The following is a 23,631-nucleotide window of genomic DNA, read 5'->3' on the forward strand; positions in this document are numbered from 1 at the left end:
GGCTCCCCTAGAGTCTTCCTCATTATCACCTGTGCCATCTCCTGCCTGTGTGTAACAGAAACTTTACTGCCCCTGGACCAGGCAAAAGCCAAGATCCCTAGAAGTGGTGTGGTAGACCCAGAGAGCTCTTGGGTTTGTCTCGGAGCTCTTTTGACTAGGTGCTCATTAGAGAAGAGAAGGCAATTCCTTTGGCATCTCCCCTAGACCAGCAAAGTAGACACCTGCCCCACAAAAGTCCTGTATCAGATAAAGGCCACAGGACTGAAAAGAAGGTGCCGTCTGCCACAGACAAAGATGGAAGAGCGAGGAACAGATGCTACACACTGGGTCAAGAACAGCCAAGAGCTCAATCTTAGCTAAGAAGTCCCTAGCTGGACCACTCTGGCTCTGGACTGGATCAGTGTGTAGAAATGGGTATATTTTCGTGAATTCCACATAAGCAATGGCCCTCGTCAAGAGAGAGTAAGTGTCCACAGAGCACATGGCATGTAGGTACCATCATCCTCCAAGCACACTGGCATGCGTAGTTGTACATAGTAGGTGCACACATCTGACCCCACCTATGGTCTGAAAAATGTAGACTTCTTTTTCTGAGTTATACTTTCTAGCTATGGAATCCACAAACATATTAGCTTCCTACCTGAGAGGTTCTGGTGGATCACGGTCCTTCCATATGTCCAGTACAATCAATAAAATCACGGTTGCACTGTAACAATACAATTCTATGGAAGAGGCCATCCCTCAAAAAGCGTGGTATCCTGTGGCCAGACAGAAATCCCCACAAGACAGCATGGAGAGCAGTCAATACTAGAAGAGAGGGAAGGATGGAAAAGCTCAGAGGCAGGTTCCACCCAGAATCTATTGCACTTCAGAAAGAAGAGCCCTCACCCAGACTGTGAGAGGCCCCAGTTCCTCAGAATCCTCCTGCCCGTCAGCCCCGGAAGCCACATGGTTTCTCACAAAGCCACTTCTCTGGGTTGTCAAATGGCCCATTTGCTCTAAGTGCCTCACAGCCTTAGGGGGATTAAGTGAACTGATTTAAATGCACATTGGATAAATCAAAGCTCCGAGTATGAAGCCTTTCATCATCTCTGGAGGGACAGGAGGGCGGCAAGCTAAGAGCGGAAAGTGAATGAGGGCAAAAGGTGGCAGTGGGAGGTCCCTGACAAACCCAGGGCACCAGGCTGATGTGAACACACACCAGGGTTGTAACTGGCTCCAGTTACTGTCTTAAACCTCATATAGTGCTCATATAATGCGCTCTTTCTCTCTCTCTCTCTCTCTCTCTCTCTCTCTCTCTCTCTCTCTCTCTCTCTAAATTAAAGAGATGGAATGAGAACATGTGAATTCCTTCGCATGGAGAAAATGAAGGAGAGGCAGGAACGGGGCTCTAGAGATAGAGATTGAGAAGAGTCACGTGAGCCTTACCCTTCTCCAGCTCCAGCTCCTGCACTGGACTTGGGCTCCGTGGGTGCTCAGTGATGTCGTTTTTTAACCACTTTTCAAGGAACTCTACATTCACGGTTCATTTTGATTCTTGTCTATAAGCCAGAGAGGCAGGCAGGGGACAGCTCTGTCACCTGAGGGGAACCTGAGGCTCCAGGGATGAGTGATCCTTGTCCAAATTAGTGCCATCATCAGGGAGTCCATCTCCTCAATGCCTCACCCTGTGGGGTGGCTCATGCCATGCCATGTTGCAAGACTTGTTTCATCAACTGCGACAAATGGCTCAGGACTGCAAGCCCAACCCTGAGGAGACCAAAGCCTGAAGGCTGATGGAGTTTCAGGCCAACCCTGGCTACAGAGCTGGGCCTGTTTCAAACAAAATAAAACGGCTACCATGGTGAATCGTCACCACAAGGAGCCTTCTTCCTGACACTACTGAAGGCCACAAAACATCTCTAAGCTCCTTCCCTCCCTGTGACTACCTCACCGATGGTGGCTCTCTACAGTTTACTACAGTTAAGAGGGCTGTGGGAGCTGGAGAAATAACTCAGTGGTTAAGAGCACCTGCTGCTCGTTCAGAGGACCTGGGTTTGATTCCCAGCAACCACACAGCAGTTCACAGCTACCTGTTAACCCCAGCTCCAGGGGGATCCGAAGCCCACTTCTGGTGTCCTCAGGCACCGGGCACACACATGGCATACAGGCCATGCAGGCAAACACTCACACACATAAAATAAAAATAAAACTTGAGAAAAAAAAAAGAGAATGTTTTTGTGGGGGTTGGAGAGATGGCTTAGTGGTTAAGAGCACTGCACTGGCTGCTTTTCCAGAGGACCCGGGTTCAATTCCCAGTACCTACTTGGCAGCTCACAACTGTCTGTAACTCCAGTTTCAGGGGGATCGGACTTCCTTATATAGTCACACATGCAAACAAAACACCGGTGCACATGAAATTAAAAGTAAATCATGAAGAAGAAAAGAAGAGAAGGTTTTTGTGTATCCCAAGTAGAAATTAGATTTTTCTGGATCCTTTTGCCAAGTAACCCATTGGGGTTAAAACCATGAGTTCAATGACTTGACATCATAGCTCCTTAGAAAGGAAGACAGGGAAGGGGGCATCTTTTGTTTTTTTTGCCAAGGCTTCTTTCTTGCCTACAGACTCAGCTGTCAATCTTGACAGATGACATAGCTGTAGGAATGGGTGTCAAGAGGAAGTGCGTGGCTAAGGCAGCAATGTAATTTGTGGTACTGAGAAGCCAGAGTCAGTGAGGACGCTGTGAGGTGTGACATTGGAGCAGGAGCCAGAGGCCTAACCAGTGAGGGTGATCAGGGACTTGTGCCTGTTATGTCCTCCCACTGCACCTCAAAAGAAACAGGAGGGACCTGGAGAGAGCGCGGAGCCGAGACGTGTTTAAGGTCAGAGTCACTCTCACATTCCCTGGCCCACTCTCACCCTCGGCTATTAACATTTCATGGCATACCTGTTTCCTCTGGGATGCTCTATTCCAATAAAAAATATCAAGGTATAAAGGTTTTGTCGGGAGATTGGCTCTGCTGGAGAGTGCCTGGTTGCCTCTACGTAAGTGCATCAACCAGGCACCCTGCAAAGGCAGCATGCCCGGCAGAAGATGGAAGAGAAGAAGATCAGAGAACTTCCCAAAGACACAACTGGTCAGGAGGGAGGAGGCCTAGGCCTTCAAAATTAATTGTGGTGACTTGTGTCTCTATCGGCGCAATTGGGATGGTTCTGTGACACACACGGGGAATTTTAACAGAACCAACCTCAAACATGGCTTCTCTAGCACACTGAGGCATCACAGGACCCAAGAGGGCAGACATGCAGTAAGCATTAGCTCACTCTTCACTGATTGATGGAAAGGGACCCAGGATGGGCCAGCCCTGGTGAGGGGAGCAAACCAGAAGATAGTGTTCTCAGTGTGGGGAGTCTTCTGGGGTCTCCTGAGCTCTGAGAGGATGATGAAGACACCCAGGACCAGCAGATGCAAAAGAAAACTTCACCAACCACACAGAGTTCGGGAAGAAGTTTCTGACATTGTTTAATCTGACCTTTCACTTGTGCGGCCCAGTGTTATTGGCCAAAGGCATGTGACAGAGCCATGACTAGGAACTAGATTCCTCCATCCCGGCCAACGTCCCAGGCCGTGGATCTTTCTGCACCTTTCTGCCTCCCCTTACACTCACAACCGTCTCCTGATCACAAACCCTCTGGAACAACTGTGTACACCCTTGAGGATCCCACAGGTCTCACTAGCAGCAGCCTTTCCAGGCCAACCTACCTTGTGTGAGTAATGTTGATCCACGATCCTTGCCAACCCGAAATCCCCTATCTTGAGCACAAGGTCCTCCGTGCTGATGAAGATGTTGGCGGGCTTCAGGTCCCTGTGCAGCACGTTGGCAGAGTGGATGTACTTGAGCCCACGGAGCAGCTGATACATGAACAGCTTGGCGTGGTCCTCTGTCAGTGTGCCCTGCTCCAGCAGGCACGCCAGGTCAGTCTCCATGTACTCTTGGACGATATAGGCCACGCTAAACTTGAAGAGCTCGCCCTGCAGATCGCTCCCCTTGGGTCCCAGCACCTCGTATACTTTGACAATGTTGTCATGGTCCAGGCGCCGGATGATTTTGATCTCTCGGAGCGCGTGCTTCATGCTGCGGGCGTCACTCAGAACGATCTTCTTCACGGCCACCTTCCGGCAAGCCCTGCTGTCCGTAGCTGACAGCACCAGCCCGTTGACCCCAAAGCCTAGGGGTTGGAAGTCAATGAAGCGCCCACCAAGGTCATACCCGTAGACGCTGGCGATGCAGTCACCTTTCTCAGCCATTGTTGCCTCAGTGGTCCGGGGCCGGCTGGAAAATGCAGGGGCAGTCAGGAAAGGCCAGGTTCCAGCTAGTGGCTTCCCCAGCACACCTCATTCTGTCAAATCTCACAACTGAGGGATGCTTTGGCTCCTGGTGAGGTCGCTGCTGCCAGCTGTCAGGGGACAGGAAGGGCTGCAAGTCCTTGCTCCCCGACCTGCTTAGCCGGATGCTGCTAAGGTCGTTGTTACCTGCACACGGAGGGTTTGCCACCAACTCCTGCGATTCAAGAACCCTCCTGGATGCTTAAAATGGCTCGCGCATCTTCTAGATCCGGCATTATTAGAAAGAAAAGCCTGTATCGTTATCTTCTATCTCCATGGATCTCAGAGTAAAAAAAAGTATTCGGCAACTTTGAATCCTTCTGTGTGGCTCAAGTGCAGGAGCTGCTTGCTGTGCGCGCTGTTGTTGCTTTACTTAAGTGGGCCCAGAGCTTAATCGGATCACAGCCTCCCTCTGTGCTCTGAGCAGCAAGAGGGGACCCAGTTAATGGATTCTAGACGATTCTAGGGGCTTCTTTTCCTCTCTGCCAGTTTATCTTTCTACGAGTTCTGTTTTGATTCCAAAACTCCAACCAGTCTGGTGAGTAAAGAGTTGGGTAAAGCCACACTCTCGCACGAGCTCTGCAGTTACATCTGCTGTCCCAAGTCCAAAAAGAACTCAGCTGCCAGGCCAGGACCCTCCAGAGGCTTCAGACGAGAGGACATCCTCTTTCACCCACTTATCTGCAGCACCTTGACAGAGGATGCTCAGCAGGATGCCTTAGGGCTGCAGGAATGTAGCATCATTCGGACAAAGTCCCCTTCCCTGTCAAAGAAACAACGCTGGGTAAATTTCCACACTCTGGCTTCCAACACCTTCCCACTTGCATCTTTTGTTAACCAGCCCAAGTGTTATTTGATCTGTCCAGCCAGCTGAAATGTTGCTGGTCGCTCTGGGGATTCCAGCTTTGCTGCTCAGCCTCCCTCCTGCTGTGTGCAGCAGTGTCCTGGCAGAGGAGAAAGATGGAGTTGATTTGATAAGCCCATCAGACATTGCGCTTTTATGTCAGTGCCTGCCCACCACCCTAGGGCTAACACGTGCAGATTGGGGATGGGAATCATCCCTTTGACCTTTGAGAAATTAATCTGTTATGCTTTTCAGACACACACACACACACACACACACCTGCATTAGCTAGGAAGGCTGAGAGTCAAGAGGAGCTAGCTACAGATGAAAATGAAGACTCTGGAATCTTGTTTTCCCAGGAGGGTCCTTTCCTTATTTTGCAAACGCCTTTGAATACTTTAAGAAAAAATTCCCTTCAGCCTGAGATGGACTAGCATCTGTGTTCTTTGCTTTCTGCATAGGTGACAGATACACACATACAGAACTACAGGAAAACTCTCCTGTCACTCACAGAAAAGGAGCCATCTGCCCAAAAGTCAGTGCTATACCTCGGCCAGCATGGCAAGCCATATTCTTTTTATGGCAGAGCCCCTGGGGATCTAACTGCTTAAAGCAGTTGGCCACATCTGTATTTGACTGTTCTCCTTTGATGGCTGCTAACTCAAACGGCAGGTGTAGGATATTAGGTGGTAAGAGGAAGGCACTACAAACACTAGCCTGGTCAACTCAGAACTCTGAAGTAAGACAACATGGTGACTTCAAGAGTGTGGTGTGTTTCCCAAGCATACAAAGTTCATAGCTACACACAGAATTTTGTACCCAGCATAGAGGAACTCTGGCCAGGCTCCTTAATTCTTAATTCCCACCCCATCTATCTGGTCTCGTTACAGTGCAGGGTCCCATGTGGGTCCACATTCCCATCTGGACTCTGTGTGACTCTACAAATAAGAAATGAAACAAAGCTACCATGAGCTTAATGCTCCAAAATTTATAGCACACACACGTGTATGAGTGTGTGCAAGTGAGTGTGTGATGAGTGTGCACCCAAGTGTGTATGAGTGTGGGTGTTTGGGTAAATGTGTGAGTGTGTATACATATGTGAATGTGTGTTTGTGTGTACAAGTGTGAGACTGTATGAGTGTGTGTATGTTAGTCTACAAGTGAATGTGAGAATGTGTGAATGTGTGTATGAGTGTGTGCATGTGAGAATGTATATGAGTGCGTATGTGCTCGCATATGAATGTGTGTGAGAGTGAGAGTGTGTGAGTGTGAGTATTTGAGTGTGTGAGAATGTGTGTATTATATGAGTATTTATGAGTGTGAGAGTGTGTATGTGCTCGCATGTGAATGTGTGTGTATGTGTTTATATGAGAGTGAGTGTGTGTGTGAGTGTTTGTGAGTGTGTGTGTAGGGGGGCATACAAATGATCAATTGTATCCCATTGAGGGCTGTGCATTCAGGTACACGTGCGTGTATGTGGAAGCTATAAGTTGATCCCAGGTGCCGTCTTCAATAGCTTCTCTGCCTTATTCTCTGAGACATGGCCTCTCGCTGCTCCTGGAACTCCCTGATTGGCTGGACTGGCTAGTCAGCAAGCCCTGGGGAGCCTGTCTCTATTCCCCAAGCTCTGGGGTCACAGGTTCATATGTGGCTGCTGGAGCGCTGATCTTAGGTTCTCATGCCGTGTGGCAAGCACATTATAGAATGTGCCATCTCCTGAGTTGTGCCATTCCCTGCCCTGTCCCTCTGAGGATTTCTGAACAAGGAAGTTTGCCAAGGCTCTGGAACACAGTAAGCGCTTGGCTCTACAGAAGTCAGCTGTCACAACTGCTGTCCAGCAGTTCCTCATCTGAATGAGATGGCCTGACTCTTTTGATAGCCTGTCAAATTTACAGCGGTTTCCTCTCTGAAGCTTTTATTGGGCCCAAAGGCCAAACAATCATAGACTTGACACAACTCCAGACTTGGGAACAGTCTGGGTGAACAGGTCCCATTTTCCTTAACTGCACACAGTACTGCCCTCCTAGGCTCATGTGACTAAGAGTCACTATCAGCCTTCATTGGGTTGGGCCAGGTTTCTAAGTATTCTATTAGCCAACTCCATTAGTGGCTGACACCTGCCCCCACCTCCCACGGTGTCCCCAAATGCTAAGAGCATGCCATGTTCTCCCGTCTCAGGTGAAGGAGTCTGAGACTTCGTGAGTGCTAGTACAGAGAGCGACCCTCGGCTAGGGGAATACTCTTCACTTGGTGTGCAGATGCCCGAGCCACTCTGGAGGGTGCTGAGACACACACACAGCGCCACAGTCTGTGTGCAATAAAGTCCTCAGAGACATCTAACTCAGGGAACTCAACCTGCATGAACACATGAGCGCATGTGCGTGCGTGCCTGCGTGCGTGCGTGCCTGCGTACGCGCGTGCCTGCGTACGCGAGTGCGTGCACCACACACGGCTCACTCCGGTAGCCGGGCCAGACGACTCCACTGGAGCTGGAGTTTCTTGAAGTTCCACGTGTTCGGTCCCCAAAGGCACTGCAGAGGGAGCTAATTACATATATCTCTCTTTGAGGAGAGATGCACAAGCTTCCTCCTCTTTCCAGCTCCTGCTGGGCGCTAAACAGAGACTGAAGTGTCTCAAAGGAAGAGTGGTTGGCAATTGGGGCTGCATTGTGGGTAATCTGTGAATAATTAAGAAGGACTTCATTTATTTTTAAATCCTTTCCTCTTCCTGACCACGGTGGGAGGGACTATCTTCCTTGTACATGCGTCTGACTCTTTCTAGGTGCTCAGCTAGAGGACACAGGGAACATGTCACCTTGGGGAGGCTCTACTCCAGCACCATCTTCCTCCTGGGTGTCTAAATGGACCCTTTTAATTCTCGCCCTGCTTCTTTGATGGTGCCTTTTCAGATCCCTTCTGGTGGAAGAGTGTGTCCCCATTTTCAGCACTTTTCCCGGATGGTGGGATGTTTCTCCCTGTGTATGAGTGCAAGGCTCATAAGCGCTTCTTGCCACAACCCCTAATCATGCAGACAAAACCCAGCGCTTGAACTTCAACCTCCTCAGCATCATCTGTCACTCCAGTACTAACAACCTCTGAGAAGTTCAACAGCCTATGCGGATGGCCTTCGTCCAAGTGTTCTGTCCCCACCCGAGTTTCCTGTCACCTCTCTGTTCCCAAACTGCTTCTCTTTAGACAGTTCCTTTCTCTAGTTCCTCTGTAACATCTACTGCAAACCCCACCACCTTCTCCCACAGGCTGCTGGCTGTGAAAGCATCCTTTCTAACAGGTCTCAGATCAAGTCTAGCATGATATGCCACGAAGCAGGGCTGTTCACCCCCCCCCCGAGGGGCAGGTGGCACTTAGATGTGTCCCTAGGTAGTGGAGTAGGTCCAGCAGCAGAGGTTGGTCATCACCATGAGGAGGTGACAGCCCAGAGCTGCTCAGAATCCCAGATATGATTTCAAACCAAGGACTTGGCATTCACTGTAGGAGACAGAAAGGTTAACTTATTCAGCTGCGCTCAGATAACAGGCAGCAAGACGAATGTGTGTAGCTCCCCCAAGGGCAGCGCAGTCTCCCGCAGTTCTATGGCAAACACAGTGATAAACACAGAAATAAAAACCGCTAGCCTAGGCCTTCCCAAGAGTCGAACCCCAGTTTTGACGGGTTTCTCATGGACAGCTTCTCAGAACTCCAGTGAGTTATTCTCTCACTACCTAGCCTTTGAACAGATGGAGGCCAACCAGAGGTGAGGTGGCATATGTCACCTGTCCCTTTCTGGGATCCTTGGGGCTCTGGTTTACAAATTGGCTTTGGAAAAATCTAAATTTAGATTCACCCCTCTGCCTGCTCAGTGCCTCCCCAACCTCATGCTGTTGACTTCAGCAGGAAATAGTCTCCTGTGAGACACTGGCGTTTCTCAGCTCCTGCCTCCTTCCTTCTCCCAGAAACCCCCAAAACCTGCAGTTAATTCTTGGATGGGGCTGTAGGCTGCACAGTGCCAGGGAAAACCATCTATGCCACACTTGGGCCCTGACTGTGCCCAAGGTTCATGAGTAAAGATCAGGAAGCCATTTCTATAAAGGGCCAGTCTTCCTTCAGGTGAGCTGCCTATTCACGGGGGTTCTGCCCAGTGTTGCTTCTAACTGACACTCACTATCTACCCAGGTCACTATTGTCTCTTGCATATGAGTAGGAGCCACATCTGGTTCAGCCAGGGAGAAGCTGTCTCTAACCCAGACCTCCCAGTCTCAGTGCTGTGGACATTTGGGTCCATGACATCGTCAACAGGTCCCCTCCTGAGCACTGGCCTCTGTCCACTCCACGCCAGTAGTATTCTGCAGTGCCTCCAAACACTGACCATCAAGTCAGCTCAGCTGAGTTGCTGGTCTGCTGGGAAGTTTCACCAGAGGTGGGTTAGCGTTGAAGAGGTCAGCTGGTACTTGACTCAGTGTCTCCCATAGGGTATCAGTCATGCTTTCTGACCAGCCTGGAGTCACATGAGGGCTAAATTAGTCTCTACCAGGATCATCCATGTGATCTACACGGGTCTTGCTCGGAGTCAGCAGCTCACTCCTTGTTTTGTGGGGCAATGACTCTTATTATGTGTATTATTGTGTGCACGATATCATGTGACTGTGGGCACAGTTGTGTCATGGCATACCTGTGAAGGCCAGACAACTTTGTGGAGTTCGTTCTCCCCTTCTGCCTTTACATAAAATATGCAGATTGAACGCAAGTTGTCAGATGTGTATAGAAAGTCCCTTTTAGCCACTGAGCCATCTGACCGGCCCCGATGCTAAAGCTAATTCCATCACATGTGAATAGTACTCCCTAGTTGCCAAGGCTACCTCACACAGTCCCTAAAATCCTAGAGGACAACTGGACTTCTCAAACCTAAACCCGCTGAAAACCCTGAGTCTAAACAGATGTCATCTGAGGGCAGACATTGACACTGGATCAATTCCTGAAAAATAAGCTTTAAAGAAAAGCTTTCTGAGGGAAAGAAATCCTTCTTCCCCAAGGAGCAAGAAACCCTATCTCCTGTCTGAGGACACAATTGTAGAGGAATCAATGTTGATGTAATTGATGCAATGTTGATCTGAGATGCTGTGCAGAAAAAACCAGAAGACCAAACCCAGCACACTACAAGTGGCAGGTGAGCAGTGGAGCTTTTTGAGTGGCCGCAAGCAGCTGAGTCACATCTATAGGTACCCAACTCTAGCCTTCTTGTCAAGAGAGATGGTCAAGTCCACTATTATTCTACTCTAACAGCAGACATTTAGGGTCCCTGGGATGCAGTCACACCACCCACCATGGGCTGCAGTTTCCTTATCAAGTTTCCTTAAGAATATACCCTTGGAGGCTAGAGAGATGGCTCTGTGGTTAAGAGCAGTGGCTGTTCTTCCAGAGGTCTTGAGTTCAATTCCCAGCAACCACATGGTGGCTCATGACCATCTATAATGGGACCTGGTGCCCTCTTCTGGCATGCAAGTGTGCGTGCAGATAGAGTACCCATATACATAAAATTAATTAATTAATTAATTAATTAATTAAAAGAAGACATGCTTCGGGGGACCCTGAGAAAGGAGATGAAGACCCCTGCTGTCCTTCCCTCTCCAAGTTGAAGTTAATAAAGCAACAGAAGGCTTTAATAAAATGGTTTGGCTTGAGGAACATCAGACCTGTGGTGGAAGGAGGTGACCATCCATAAAAGAACAAATTGGAGCCTGCAGGCTTTGCTTTCTTCTTCTTCTTCTTCTTTTTCTTTTTCTTCTTCTTCTTCTTCTTTTTCTTTTTCTTCTTCTTCTTCTTCTTCTTCTTCTTCTTCTTCTTCTTCTTCTTCTTCTTCTTCTTCTTCTTCTTCTTCTTCTTCTTCTTCTTCTTCTTCTTCTTCCTTCTCCTTCTCCTTCTCCTTCTCCTCCTTCTCCTTCTCCTCCTCCTCCTCCTCCTCCTCCTTCTTCATTATTATTACTATTATTATTATTGGCGGTGGTAGTAGTGGTGGTAGGTTTGTTTGTTTGTTTGTTTATCTATCTATTTATTTATTTTGAGACAGAGTCTCACTATGTAGCTATAGCTGTCCTGGAACTCACTACGTGGACTAGGCTGGCTTCGAACTCACAGAGACCCACCTACCTCAGCCTCCCAAATGCTGAGATTAAAGGTGTATGACATCAAGCCCGGCTTTACTTCTTGTTTAGAACATTGTATCCATCCAGGAGAACAAAGACCTCCCGGGATTTTCAACACACTGAAATAGCAAGGAGAGAAACGCTGGTTCTCCATGGAAGGTCCAGTTCCAACCTGGGGAGACTGAGGAAAGGGGACAATCTGGGTTCCCTTGTATGAAGTGTGGGTGCTGGTCTCCATGGAAACAGTGGCAGCTGTGCAGAAACACCTGCCTCACCTGAGACTAGGCATGTGGCTTGTCAGGGAGGTAGGCTGTGTTGCAAAGATTCAATTCTGACTTTCAATGACTCCTGCATTTAACTTTTGTAGTTTAAAGGCAAAACTTCCTCCTTCTTCTCTGTAAAGGAAGGAGATCAAGGAGAGTAAAACCTGGGGCTACTTTCTTCGGGAGGAGAAGGGATGACATGGGGGTCTTGTGATGTGGCCCAAGCTGTCCTTGAACTCATAGTCCCCTGACTTCATCCTGAGCGCTTGAGGTATATGCCACCATGCCCAGCTGGAGATGGTAGCTTCCTTCAGGGTCTAACTCAGCACAGCGGTGACTTAGGCAGCTAGTAGGTGAGGTCTGTTTGTGGCTGGCGTTGTTGGGCTATATTCTAAGGGAAACCAGAATGCCCAGGTTCTGAGTTTTGGAAGGCAGCTCCTCCCTGTTTAATTCCTTCGGGGCCCCACTGCCTTTCCTAAGTTGGGAGATTACTCTCTGTGAGCCCACATGCAACACACACTCCTGAGAAGAAGGGCCAGAGTTTGCACCGGATCTTTCCTAGCAAACTTGGTAGTGGTGGTTGGGGGGGGGGGCGCACAACAGAATCGCATCCTCCTTGCCCAGAGCCCAGGGTAAGGATATGCTAAGGCTATGTGACCACAGAATCTGAATTACTGTACTGGTTGGTTTTGTGTGTCAACTTGACACAAGCTGGAGTTATCACAGAGAAAGGAGACTCAGTTGGGGAAATGCCTCCATGAGATCCAGCTGTGGAGCATTTTCTCAATTAGTGATCAAGGTGGGTGGGCCCCTTGTGGGTGGTGCCATCCCTGGGCTGGTAGTCTTGGGTTCTCTAAGAGAGCAAGCTGAGCAAGCCAGGGGAAGCAAACCAGTAAGTAACATCCCTCCATGGCCTCTGCATCAGCTCCTGCTTCCTGACCTGCTTGAGTTCCAGTCCTGACTTCCTTTGGTGATGAACAGCAATGTGGAATTGTAAGCTGAATAAACCCTTTCCTCCCCAACTGCTTCTTGGTCATGATGTTTGTGCAGGAATAGAAATCCTGACTAAGACAATTACCTTGGGTTTTTGTTTTTGTTTTTTTAAATCAGAAAAGGCAAATACACCATCTATGTGCTCCTTCGACTCCAGCACACACCAGTGGAAGACATTAACTGTCAATCTTTACACTCCTTCCTTTTCCGCTGAGACAGGAAAACCAGAATCTTTCTCTAACAGCACCCCACTAACAACACCTCTCTGCCCACTGTCAGAGTTGGAACTCAGGCAGGACTCTCTGCACCCCGACTGTGACCCCGACTGTATGCTCCCATCACTGTGATACACCCCACCTTTATTTCTGGGACCATCTCAGCTTTGCTCCCAGACACCCAGTTCAGCTCATCGAGCACTTAGTGATGGTTGGCTAGGCGCCACATGATCCCATACCTTCCACAATGCCTGACTTGATGCTTCACACAAACAGGATTTGGCACCACTGTCTGACTAATAAAACTTCACAGCACAGCACAGGCCTGGTAAAGAGAGGGCTGGATGGGTGTGACCTACTACTGCCTATCAAATTGAAGAGGAGAAACTGACTTTCTAAGGTCATAGGGTAAAGTCGCGGAGTCTGGGTCCCAGTAAACTTCAGCATACTCTATCGTGTGGGACTCCTCGTCCTCCTTGCCCAAGTCACTTGGGAACCGACTTGGGAACCTTCCTAAGCACCCGTCTCCAGGTTTGGATTCCACTTAACAGCCGTATAAGATGCCTTTTTAGAATTTTCTTTTTAGATTTTATTTTACGTGTGTGAGTGTTTTGCCTGAGTTTATGTATATGTAGCCATATATGCCTGGTGCCCTCAGAAGTCAGAAGGCAGCGTGGGATTCCCTGGAACTGAACCTGGGTCCTCCGCAAGAGCAAGAGCAGGTGTTCTTAGCGGCAGCTGCGGTCAGATCCCTCTTTTCTGGTCTCCCCCCCTCCACCCCCAATCCACTGGCCACATTCTGCTCTCTCTGCCTCATCCTTATACATCCTTATCATCTCTGTTGCCCGGAAGCTTTCCCTCCTACTTCCCCTGGCTCTTCTCACGCCACCCTTAAGTCTAAGTTTTAACATCCCCTCCTCCATGAGGCCCTCCCAGGTGTCTCCTCCCAACCCCCAGCAGACTAGCTATCTGCTCAGGCCCAGTGCCCATCATCCTGTCTCAAGTCAGCTTTCTCTCTTCCTGTTTCGGCTTTAATAGCTGGTTTCCAGTGTTGGCTGGAAGCTTGGTGTGGGAGGCTGGGAGCACTCTGAGAAGCATCATGCCCCCTGGTTAATCCAAACCTCCTTCCTTCCCACAGGGGTCGAAAGCACACAGGAGAATGTCTCAGACCTTACCAGAGTCACTTGCTGGACTCGGTGCCTTTAAGTTTCCCAGACTTCCCACCAGTCAAACTCGCTGCCCAGTTAATGCATGCACACAGCTGTCCGCTCTTCCCGGGGATCCTAATCATTTACAGGGGTGCGCTCAGGGACCAAAGGGAGTGCTCCTAGAGCGGAAGAACAGTTCCTTTTCCCAGCAACCGCGTCTGCCGGTCCACAAGTGACCAATGTGGCATTTTGACAGCTTGAGTAAGAAAGCAGCAATTTGTAGGGCATTCAGGGATCTCGCTGTTGAGTAAATCTTGGGGCTGGGAGCCAGGAGGCCTGGATTCTAGTGCTGGGAGCTGGGAGATCTCCACAGCAAAGCTCTGATCTTTGGGGGAAGGGAACCAACCACTTGCCCCACCTATTCACAAGGCCATCGGTGAACAGACCGCCCCAGGAAAGATGCACCAGTCAGAAGCGCAACCAGTACATCGAATCTCAAACCTTCCACATTAACACACTGGGCTCCAGGGTCAGAGTTACCCTTTCACGTGACTTGGTCAAATCGCAACATCCCTCTAATACCAGAGGCCTTCGTCAGGCAAAAAGTGAGTAGCTGCCCCATGAGCCACTGGGCTTGCTTTGAGCCTCTTTTGAGAGAGGGGATGGAGGGAGGAGCCTGGAGGGATCTTCAGATCATGTTATCTGCATCTTTCTCCCAGCACACACTGAGACACCCAGCTGGGGCGGGGCACAGAGAAAGGAGTCTACCAGTAAGCTTGTCCACACTGCCGGTGTTCGCACACCCTCTACTTTGCCACCACACACCCAACACCCACTCTTCTGTCCTTCTTTGTAGCATCACCTTCATGGTTTTAAAACTAAGAGAGTCAGAACTGTGTGTCAGAGAAAGCCCGACAGAGATGTGAACCTGAGCAAGGTCTCATTTTGTTTCTCGGTCTATTAGGAGATGCTAAGGAACATCACAGGTCTCCAGGGGTGATGTGATCCTGCAAAGGCACTCCGCGCACACGCATGCACGCACGGATGCATGGACGTACGCACGAACGGACGCACAAACAAGCCTTTAGGTCTCAATAGTTAGGACCCCTGGGGAGGGACAGGTTATTCAGGTGAGGAGCCCCAGGAAGGGGAAATCAAGGCAAACACAGATGAAGGGAAGGATGCTGGAGCCAGGAACACAGCAGATGGAGAAGAGTAAGCAGTGGCCTGTGACTGCAGTTGCTTCCTAGTAGAAACTCTGAAGAACAGTGTTCACGTGACACCAGCTTCCTACCAGCAGCCGCGCCTTTTCCTCAGCTCATCTTGGCATCACTTGAAGGAAGCTGTTACCTAAGTGCAGGCGATTCTACTAAGTACGGTAGGAACGAAGCCTTGCCACAGCTGGGTGGGGAAGTCAAGGCTCAGAGAAGGGATAGGACTCTCCCTAGGTAGTGTGTGATCCACTACCACCACCACCCCTGGGGGAGACCTGAACACTTGAATGTCTATCTGTGCATCTCAGGGCACGGATGGCAGAAAGAAGACATAAGCCCGCCCAAGTCTAGATGGTGAACCAGTGGACAATTGGTGGCTCAAAGAGGCATCACCAAAAAGACCAGCCTAGCCAGGTGAGGGCTATGTGGCCCCTCACAGGGCAGTGACTCAGGGGGCCACAGGGCTAGAGTATCTCTCAATGTCGACTCTACTCATGCCACGTTTTGTCGCAGCAGGGTAGAGCACATTCTTTTCTTCCTCTTTGTAACGGAAGCATAGAATCAGTGGGACCCTCCAATGAGCACGTTTTAGAATAAGCCCCACTGCCCTCTGCCATCTCCTGCTGCGTGTCACGTCCCTCTCTCCTCCTGCTGTATTTCCAAATAGCATCTCTTCTTACTCTCGCCTGAGATCCCCTCACAGTACCCCCACTTAGACCTGCATCTGTGCTCTCAACTGCAACTTCTCCGTGAACTGCATGGTCTGGAGTGATCCTCTCTAGTTACCACACTCCTAGACCATGAAAGACTCTGTGCTTGGAGCCACCGTCACCTTCTCAGGGGAAAGGACACCTTCAGACTTCGTGCTTCCTTCTTGTTCACAGCACACATACCTATGACAGCTGGGTCTTCTATTAGACAGAGAATCCCAAGAAAAGTGTGGTGGCCACTTTACCCCGATGTACCCAGCTGTGTACAGCTCCAGGCATGTTAAAAGGTTACTCAGGGTATGACTGGGGTGGTGAGGACCTGAGGATGGAAAATGCTTTGCAAGAGGGCTCAGGGTAGTGGTTTTTCAAAGAGCATCTCTTGGAGGGTGTGATTGGATGAACAGGGGAGATACACAGTCAGGACACTGGAAAGCAGGAGGCCTGAGGGGAGCAGAGTGAGAGAGCAGCTGAGAGTTGAGCAGCAAATGTCGGGGTGCATTTAGAGATCACAACAGAAGAGTGGCCGTGGGGGCTGGGGGGTTGTGTGGGAGCTGACGTGGGCTGTGTGTGTGTGTGTGTGAATGAGACTGTGTGTAGCTGGTTGTACGGGGCTGTGGGTCTAGCGCACAGAACATGAGTGTTCCCATGGGAGGAGGTGGTTAGCCGTGGACTCCCGGTAACTGTATACTCTCTTGGGCATCACCTACAGGCAGGATGTCAAACAGCACAGGTAGGAGTCCACTGAAGCAAATCCAAACCTAGAGAGCCCGAGTCATCCTGAACGGTTCTCCCTCTCCCTTTTCCTCGCTCTGGCTATCAGATAACACACTGACAAACTCAGGATGTTACATTCAGGTTGTTTCCAAGACCGAAGACCAACCGTCCCCCTCAGACTGATTTTTCTTTTTTTTTTTTTTTTTTAATNTTTTTNTTACATNTTTTCCTCAATTACATTTCCAATACTATCCCAAAAGTCCCCCATAGCGCCCCCCACTTCCCTACCCACCCATTCCCATTCTTTTGGCCCTGGCATTCCCCTATATTGGGGCATATAAAGTTTGCAAGTCCAATGGGCCTCTCTTTCCATTGATGGCCGACTAGGCCATCTTTCGATACATATGCAGCTAGAGACAAGAGCTCCAGGGTTCTGGTTAGTACATCATGTTGTTCCAACAATAGGGTTGCAGATCCCTTTAGCTCCTTGGGTACTTTCTCTAGCTTCTCCATTGGGAGTCCTGTGATACATCCAATAGCTGACTGTGAACATCCACTCCTGTGTTTGCTAGGCCCCGGCATCGTCTCACAAGAGACAGCTATATTTGGGTCCTTTCAGCAAGATCTTACTAGTGTATGCAATGGTGTCAGCGTTTAGAAGCTGATTATGGGACGGATCCCTGGATACAGCAGTCTCTAAATGGTCCATCCTTTCATCACAGCTATGAACTTTGTCTCTGTAACTCCTTCCCTGGGTGTTTTGTTCCCAATTCTAAGAAGGTGCACAATGTCCACACTTTGGTCTTCATTCTTCTTGAGTTTCATGCGTTTATCAAATTGTATCTTATATCTTGGGTATCCTAAGTTTTGGGCTAATATCCACTTATCAATGAATACATATTGTGTGAGATCTTTTGTGATTGTGTTACTTCACTCAAGATGATGCCCTCCAGGTCCATCCATTTGGCTAGGAATTTCATAAATTCATTCTTTTTAATAGCTGAGTAGTACTCCATTGTGTAAATGTACCATAATTTCTGTATCCATTCCTCTGTTGAGGGACATCTGGGTTCTTTCCAGCTTCTGGCTATTATAAATAGGGCTGCTATGAACATAGTGGAGCATGTGTCCTTTTTACCGGTTGGGACATCTTCTGGATATATGCCCAGGAGAGGTATTGCTGGATCCTCCGGTAGTACTATCAGACTGATTTTTCTATCGTCCCTCTTCAGCTGCAGCCACGGTGCGAGAAACCACATAGCATGTGAACCTCTGAGTAAGTCCTCCGTGCAAATGGGTTTTGTTCAATTCTTCTGGAAGTCTTAGCTGCTGTAGACAGCTCTTTTATTGTTTGCTAACCCCGCAGATAGCAATAAAAGTGAAACGAAAACAGATTTGCAAAGCAACTTTCCACTGTCCAAAGCACTTGCCCGTCGTACTATTTAATATTTAATATTTTTCATGCAATATTTATTTAGCAGCCCTGTGTTCCAGGCAGCGGGGATTCAGGTGCACACAAAGCAGGCTGTGAAACTTCCAGTTCAGAGGTGGAGAGGCCGCTGTGACACAAAGGTTGGCTAGAGCTCATGTCTGACTGGGAAGCACACAGAGCTGAGAGTCGAGTTAAGAAGAGGACCAATTACTTGGGGGAACAATGGCAGACTTCCTCAAGAGGTGACATTTAAGTGGAGACTTGAGGAGTGAATCTGGGCTGAGAGGCGGAGGCACTTGGGGCAGGATGTCAGCATCATAACCTTGAGAAGTAAGTCAGATGCCGGAGGAATGGAGAAGTCTGGTGGGATGGATCTTGACAGCCGTCGGTGGATAAATGAGGCCAGGGAGATCAGCCCGGGGATCTACTTACTCTTCGATTGTTTCTCCTTTGAGAAAGAGGACGTCTGATGTACCAGGAAACTCTGGGGAGAGAGGCCACCGGAGGACCTATGGGCAGCCCTTGCACAAGACTCTGTGGTTTCATCTCCAACTTACAAATAGAGAAACTGATGCTTGAGTCCGTACATCTGGAAAGGGGTGGAGCAGTCTACTGACACTTAACAACTAGACCCTAACGACTCAGCTACTAAAGGAATTAAATATCCCAGTTTCTAGGGGCTGTCCTGCCTGCCGAACGATGTTCCAAATCACACGTCCAGCTCGTGTCAGTGGCCATGCCTTCGATATGAGACTGCTCTTCTCCCACCATTCCCGTTTGTGAAAACGGGACAACAATCAGCTTTTAAATAGAGACTTAACTGGCTCCTACAGCCACAGGGAAGGGGCTAGACACGATGCTTAATAATCATATAAGATCTGTCCTAGCTCTCTAGCAATACCATCTCTCCGAGGCTGGAGCAGGAGTGTTGCATGAGAAATTTCAAGGCCATTTTTGAAGCGCATTCTTCCCCCGCTTTTGGCATTCATTCCCCCCCTCTTTGATGGAATTGCTTTAATACCTAGGCAGCTTCCTTACCTGCCGGCAGCTTGTCGGGAGCCGTGTCTGGCTCCCACCACTCCCATCCTGTGCTTTCCCAGCCTGCAGATCTCTGATCTCTCCCTCCACACATCCTCTAGTGACATTTCCCCTCTCCCAATCACCAGGTCCTCCCTAGATATTGGGCCTCAGCAGGGCTACAGAAGAGGACAGAGAGTAAAAGTGGGAGACCGCAAATGGTGTCAAGGAACCTCACAGCCTGGCCCCAGGGTGCCTCCTGCTCTCTTCTCTCCTGACATGCCCACCTCTAGCGCCTTTTCAAATGAGTCATCTCTTCCCTTTTTCCTAACCTTTGTAAGATTTGAGTCCAACCGTCTACACTGACACACCAGGCTTCTCCTCCTAGGGGTTCTAAAATTTCCCCTTGAGTTCCAACTATGAAAATCTATATCCTGGTGATGAAAGGTTGAACATCACTTGGGCTCTTTGGGGATGTTGTGTCTGGCAACTTTAAAGATTGTATCCTCGGGGCTAGAGAGATGGCTTAGAGGTTAAGGAGTACTACAACTGGCTGCTCTTCGAGAGGACGCTGGTTCAATCTGCAACACCCACACGGCAGCTCACAATGGTCTGTAACTCCAATTCCAGGGAATCCGACACCCTCATACAGACAGACATGCAGGCAAAACACCAATGCACAGAAAAAGCAAAACGGAGAACCGGGCGGTGGTGGCGCACACCTTTAATCCCAACACTCAGGAGACAGAAGCAGATGGATCTCAGAGTTCAAGGCCAGCCTGGTCTTATAGATCGAGTTCTTGGACAGTTGGGGCTACACAGAGAAACCCTAGCTCAAAAAGCCAACCAACCAACCAACCAACTAACTAAATAAATAAATAAGAATCATTAAAAATTTAATAACATAAAAGTCTATATTCTGAGCTTCAGGAGAAGGCCAGGGACGATCCGGGAATCTCATGGAAAGACCTGAGTAGAGGATGGTGTGACTGGAGTACTGGGTGCGCCAGCCCCTGTAGTGCTGTGGCATACTCTCCTGTCACCAGGCCACTCTGAGGTGTCAGCTGGCGTGTCACACTCATTTGGAACTCTCCTGATACATGGACAAGTGTCACTTTGTTCCGAGGCATCTTCGCCACTTGGTGTTTCCAGTCTGACAGTCACCTTCTGTGTTCCCACTCCACGCACCTCCTACATGACCAACTCACGGCAGCTCTCCCTCCTCCCCCAACATGCCCAGGTGTTGTTTCCAGAGGAGACTGTTACCAGGGCAACCCATCATGGGAGCACTGGATACTATCATGTTCTGCCACCTTCTTCCCTCTTCACACCACATGCAAAGTTATCTAAGCCAAGTCTCCACCTCGAGGTGGAGACATCCCCAATCTTGGAGCTGATCCTACTGAGCAGCAGCTCCACAGGTGGAGATAAGGCACAGATGTGCTGAGCCATGGCTCACCCCTCCACAGGTCAACAGGGGTCTAATCCATGTTATCTCTCAGCTGTGGAGATGACCAGTGGGAAATGATCACAGGGCAAGAGATTTCCACACTCCAGAAAGGCCAGAGTTCAGAGACTCAGTCCAGAGTGCCTTTGGGTCAGTTGAAGCAGGGTACAAGATCAGCTGGGGTGATGCTGTCAGCCCCAGGACACACAGAGGCCCAGGCTGAGGCCAGCAAGTGTAAAGAGGGGTTAAGAAGGGAGAATTCCTGAAATCTGGTATTAATGTACTGCACTGCCCTTCCCAACCACTGGCCTCTCAGAGGAGAAAAGACCTCACCATCTTCTCTAAGCCCCAGGAAGGCAGGAATTGTTCCCAAGCTATGGAGAGCAATAAGATATGGGAGGAAATTTAGAGAGAAGTGATTTTTAGAAAAAAATTCAGTGGCTAGGGAGATCTATTCAATTAGCAAAGTGTTTGTTGGGCAAGTGCAAGGAGCTAGGTTTGATCTTCCTTGTAGAAAGCTGGGCACAGTGGCACACACATATAACTCCAGCGCTCGGGAGGCAGAGATCCGGGCTGCTGTGTGTCTGTGTTAAGGCCAGTTAAAGACAAGGCAGCAGTTATCACTCTGCAAGACCATCCATCCACAGCATGCCTTGTAAGCAAGGAGAGAATGTTAGGAACCCAAGCTAAGCAAGCTAAGAACCTGAGCCCACGCTGCCTCCCAGGTCAGCTACTGTGACTCGAGCAAGGATCCAAATATGGTCCTTGGATGCACACTCTGCCCCCAACCTGTTAATGCATAGTTCAGTGGACCTGGGAGGAGACTGGAGAATCTGCATCCTAGATGAGGCCAGTATTTCTGGTCCAGGGACAGACTTTTAAGAACTGCTGTCTCAGGGAGTTTAAAGAAGGAAGGATGGATCAGGTATGGGTTCAGAGTCCCCTTTCCCAAGACATAGCATAAAAACAGAACTGGGGAGTGTGGCTCAGTGTTGGAGCTTTCATGTTTCCATCCCAGAAACACACATCCACACAGATGCATACACATGTACACATACAATACACATACATATACAAACAATACATACACATACATACATAATACACAATGCACACACAGACACATGCACAGACACACACACACACTCCTCTTTCTTGTCCCAAGAAAGCAAAGGCAGCTACCACAATGACTGTGTAATGCAGGCCTTTTGTCTCACTGTGAAGGTTCAAGTTTGAGGCTGGTTACCAGTGACCCTCATAGTCTCCTGCATAGTGTTAACCACAAGGGCCACCCAGGCTTGAACCACTAGAGTGTGAGCCCAATTATCATGTTCCCTGCTCTGCCAGACCTCAGGCCAGAACTATGGCTCCGTGATGCTGAGCTCCTGGTAAACAAAGATAATTAAATGATAGGCATTGTTGTCCTGGCTGTTTCCCTGGGTTTATCTTTAGGAGTGAAACTGCTCCTAAGAAACTCACTGCCTGCCTTGGTACGCTTTGGATGTAGGCAACGGCTTGGAATTTTATTTCACTTGGTGTATCAGTGTGGTCATTTTATAGAATAAGGCACAGGAAGCCAGCAGAACCCACACACCAGCCAAGGATTTTCTAAGCCAAATTTCAAGCCAGTACTTTGTAGTTTAATTTAGAATGATCAACTGAGCAGTCACCCAAGCCCTATTTCTTAAAATTCCCTCGGGTGGAAACCTTCAGCTTCTGTGCTTACCGTGTAGGCTGGCTTTCAGAGTCTTCAAGTAAATTTCCTCTCCCCCAAATATACAGTAATTTGTTTTCCCTGACAGGCAACAGCAGCCATACAGTGAAGAAAATAATTAGTAAATTCATTAATTAGGATTCTGCATGCACTGCTATGATGGTTAGCATTTGTTTAAGATAATTATGAATCCCATGCCTTTTACTAAAACCATTCATGGTGTTCAATACATACTGCTATGTTTGCAGAGCCAAACCTATTTTGTTTCGTATGTAGAAAATAAATCTTGATATAATCTGAAGGGGGGGGGGTCAGATTTCAAAGCTGAAATTTCAAAACTGAGCTGAACAGTTTAAAATAACAAAATCTTTCAGGAGATATGCACATGTACGTACATGCACACATGTACATGCACACCCATACATGCACACACATACATGCACACGCTGCAGCAGGTACCAGTCTATGCTACTTAGTATAAACTCACTTTTAGCCATTTAATTATAAAATCAATCAATGTTAACACTAAACCTTATTCTTACCTAGTACTTATATTAGATTACTTCTACACACTACTGAGGAAATCTTTATCCATAAAGACTAGGTTAGGACAAGTGTCATAGCAATTAAAAAAATTTTTCCCATTCAAAATCTGAAGTTATTTTTAAGCTAAAAGAGATGGCAGCATAAACATCAAGACTAGCTAAAAAAAAAAAAAAATCAAGGCAGCACAGCAGCTCATCAAAGGACCCAGTTAAACATCGAGAATGTACGAATGCTGCTTGGGAAATCACTTTTAAAAGAGATAACAAAATAATTTTTAGAGTTTAACTCTAAACTGCAGAACAACAAGGCACCTTTGAACACAGACTGCAAACGACAGATCTGTTTGACTCTCTTCACAGAGTGGCTCAAGAAAGGTGGAGAGACCCGTCCAAATCCCAGGGGAGACCAGTGACAACGTGAGATTAGAGCTGGTACTGCCCCAGTTGATGCCAGCCCACTTTGTGTGCGCCAGGTTTCAAAGTTTGAGGGTGAAATGGAGAGCGAGGGGGAGAGGGGGAAGGGAGGGAGAGAAAACAGGAGGAAGAAGAAAAAAGAGAAAAAGAAGAGAGGGGGCGTTGATGGTGTTTGGGAAGAGATGCCTTCGGGGGCCAGGAATGAGGGCTGGTTTGTGATTTTAGGTGTCATAAAGAGGACTTCTCACTAAAACTCCCTCCGGGTTGACTCTGTGTGTGTGTGTGTGTGTGTGTGTGTGTGTTGTGTGTTGTGTGTTGTATGTGTGTTGCCAAGTAAGAAATGTAGTAAATGCAATATGGGAGGATCAGCATGAATCTGAAGCTAACCTACTGAAAGGAAGAAAGAAAGAAAGAAAGAAAGAAAGAAAGAAAGAAAGAAAGAAAGAAAGAAAGAAAGA

General features: G+C 48.5%; 1 protein-coding gene across 10 annotated transcripts in view; it reads right to left on the reverse strand.

The window, feature by feature from the left end:
* Mapk4 (mitogen-activated protein kinase 4) overlaps nt 1-23,631 on the reverse strand; it is a 137,282-nt gene that overhangs the window by 38,697 nt on the left and 74,954 nt on the right. For 7 of the 10 annotated variants that reach the window (XM_029472137.1, XM_021150807.1, XM_029472138.1 and 4 more), the window contains one exon: nt 3,744-5,130. In XM_029472137.1, coding sequence (XP_029327997.1) covers nt 3,744-4,289 — 546 coding nt within the window. In that variant the 5' untranslated portion in view covers nt 4,290-5,130. Of the gene's footprint in view, nt 1-3,743; nt 5,312-23,631 lie in introns of all 10 variants that reach the window. The other 3 variants (XM_029472131.1, XM_029472134.1, XM_029472132.1) reach the window with 1 other exon arrangement.

The sequence above is a fragment of the Mus caroli genome, chromosome 18 (genome assembly GCF_900094665.2).
Source record: "Mus caroli chromosome 18, CAROLI_EIJ_v1.1, whole genome shotgun sequence".
In the NCBI taxonomy this organism is placed as follows: domain Eukaryota; kingdom Metazoa; phylum Chordata; class Mammalia; order Rodentia; family Muridae; genus Mus; species Mus caroli.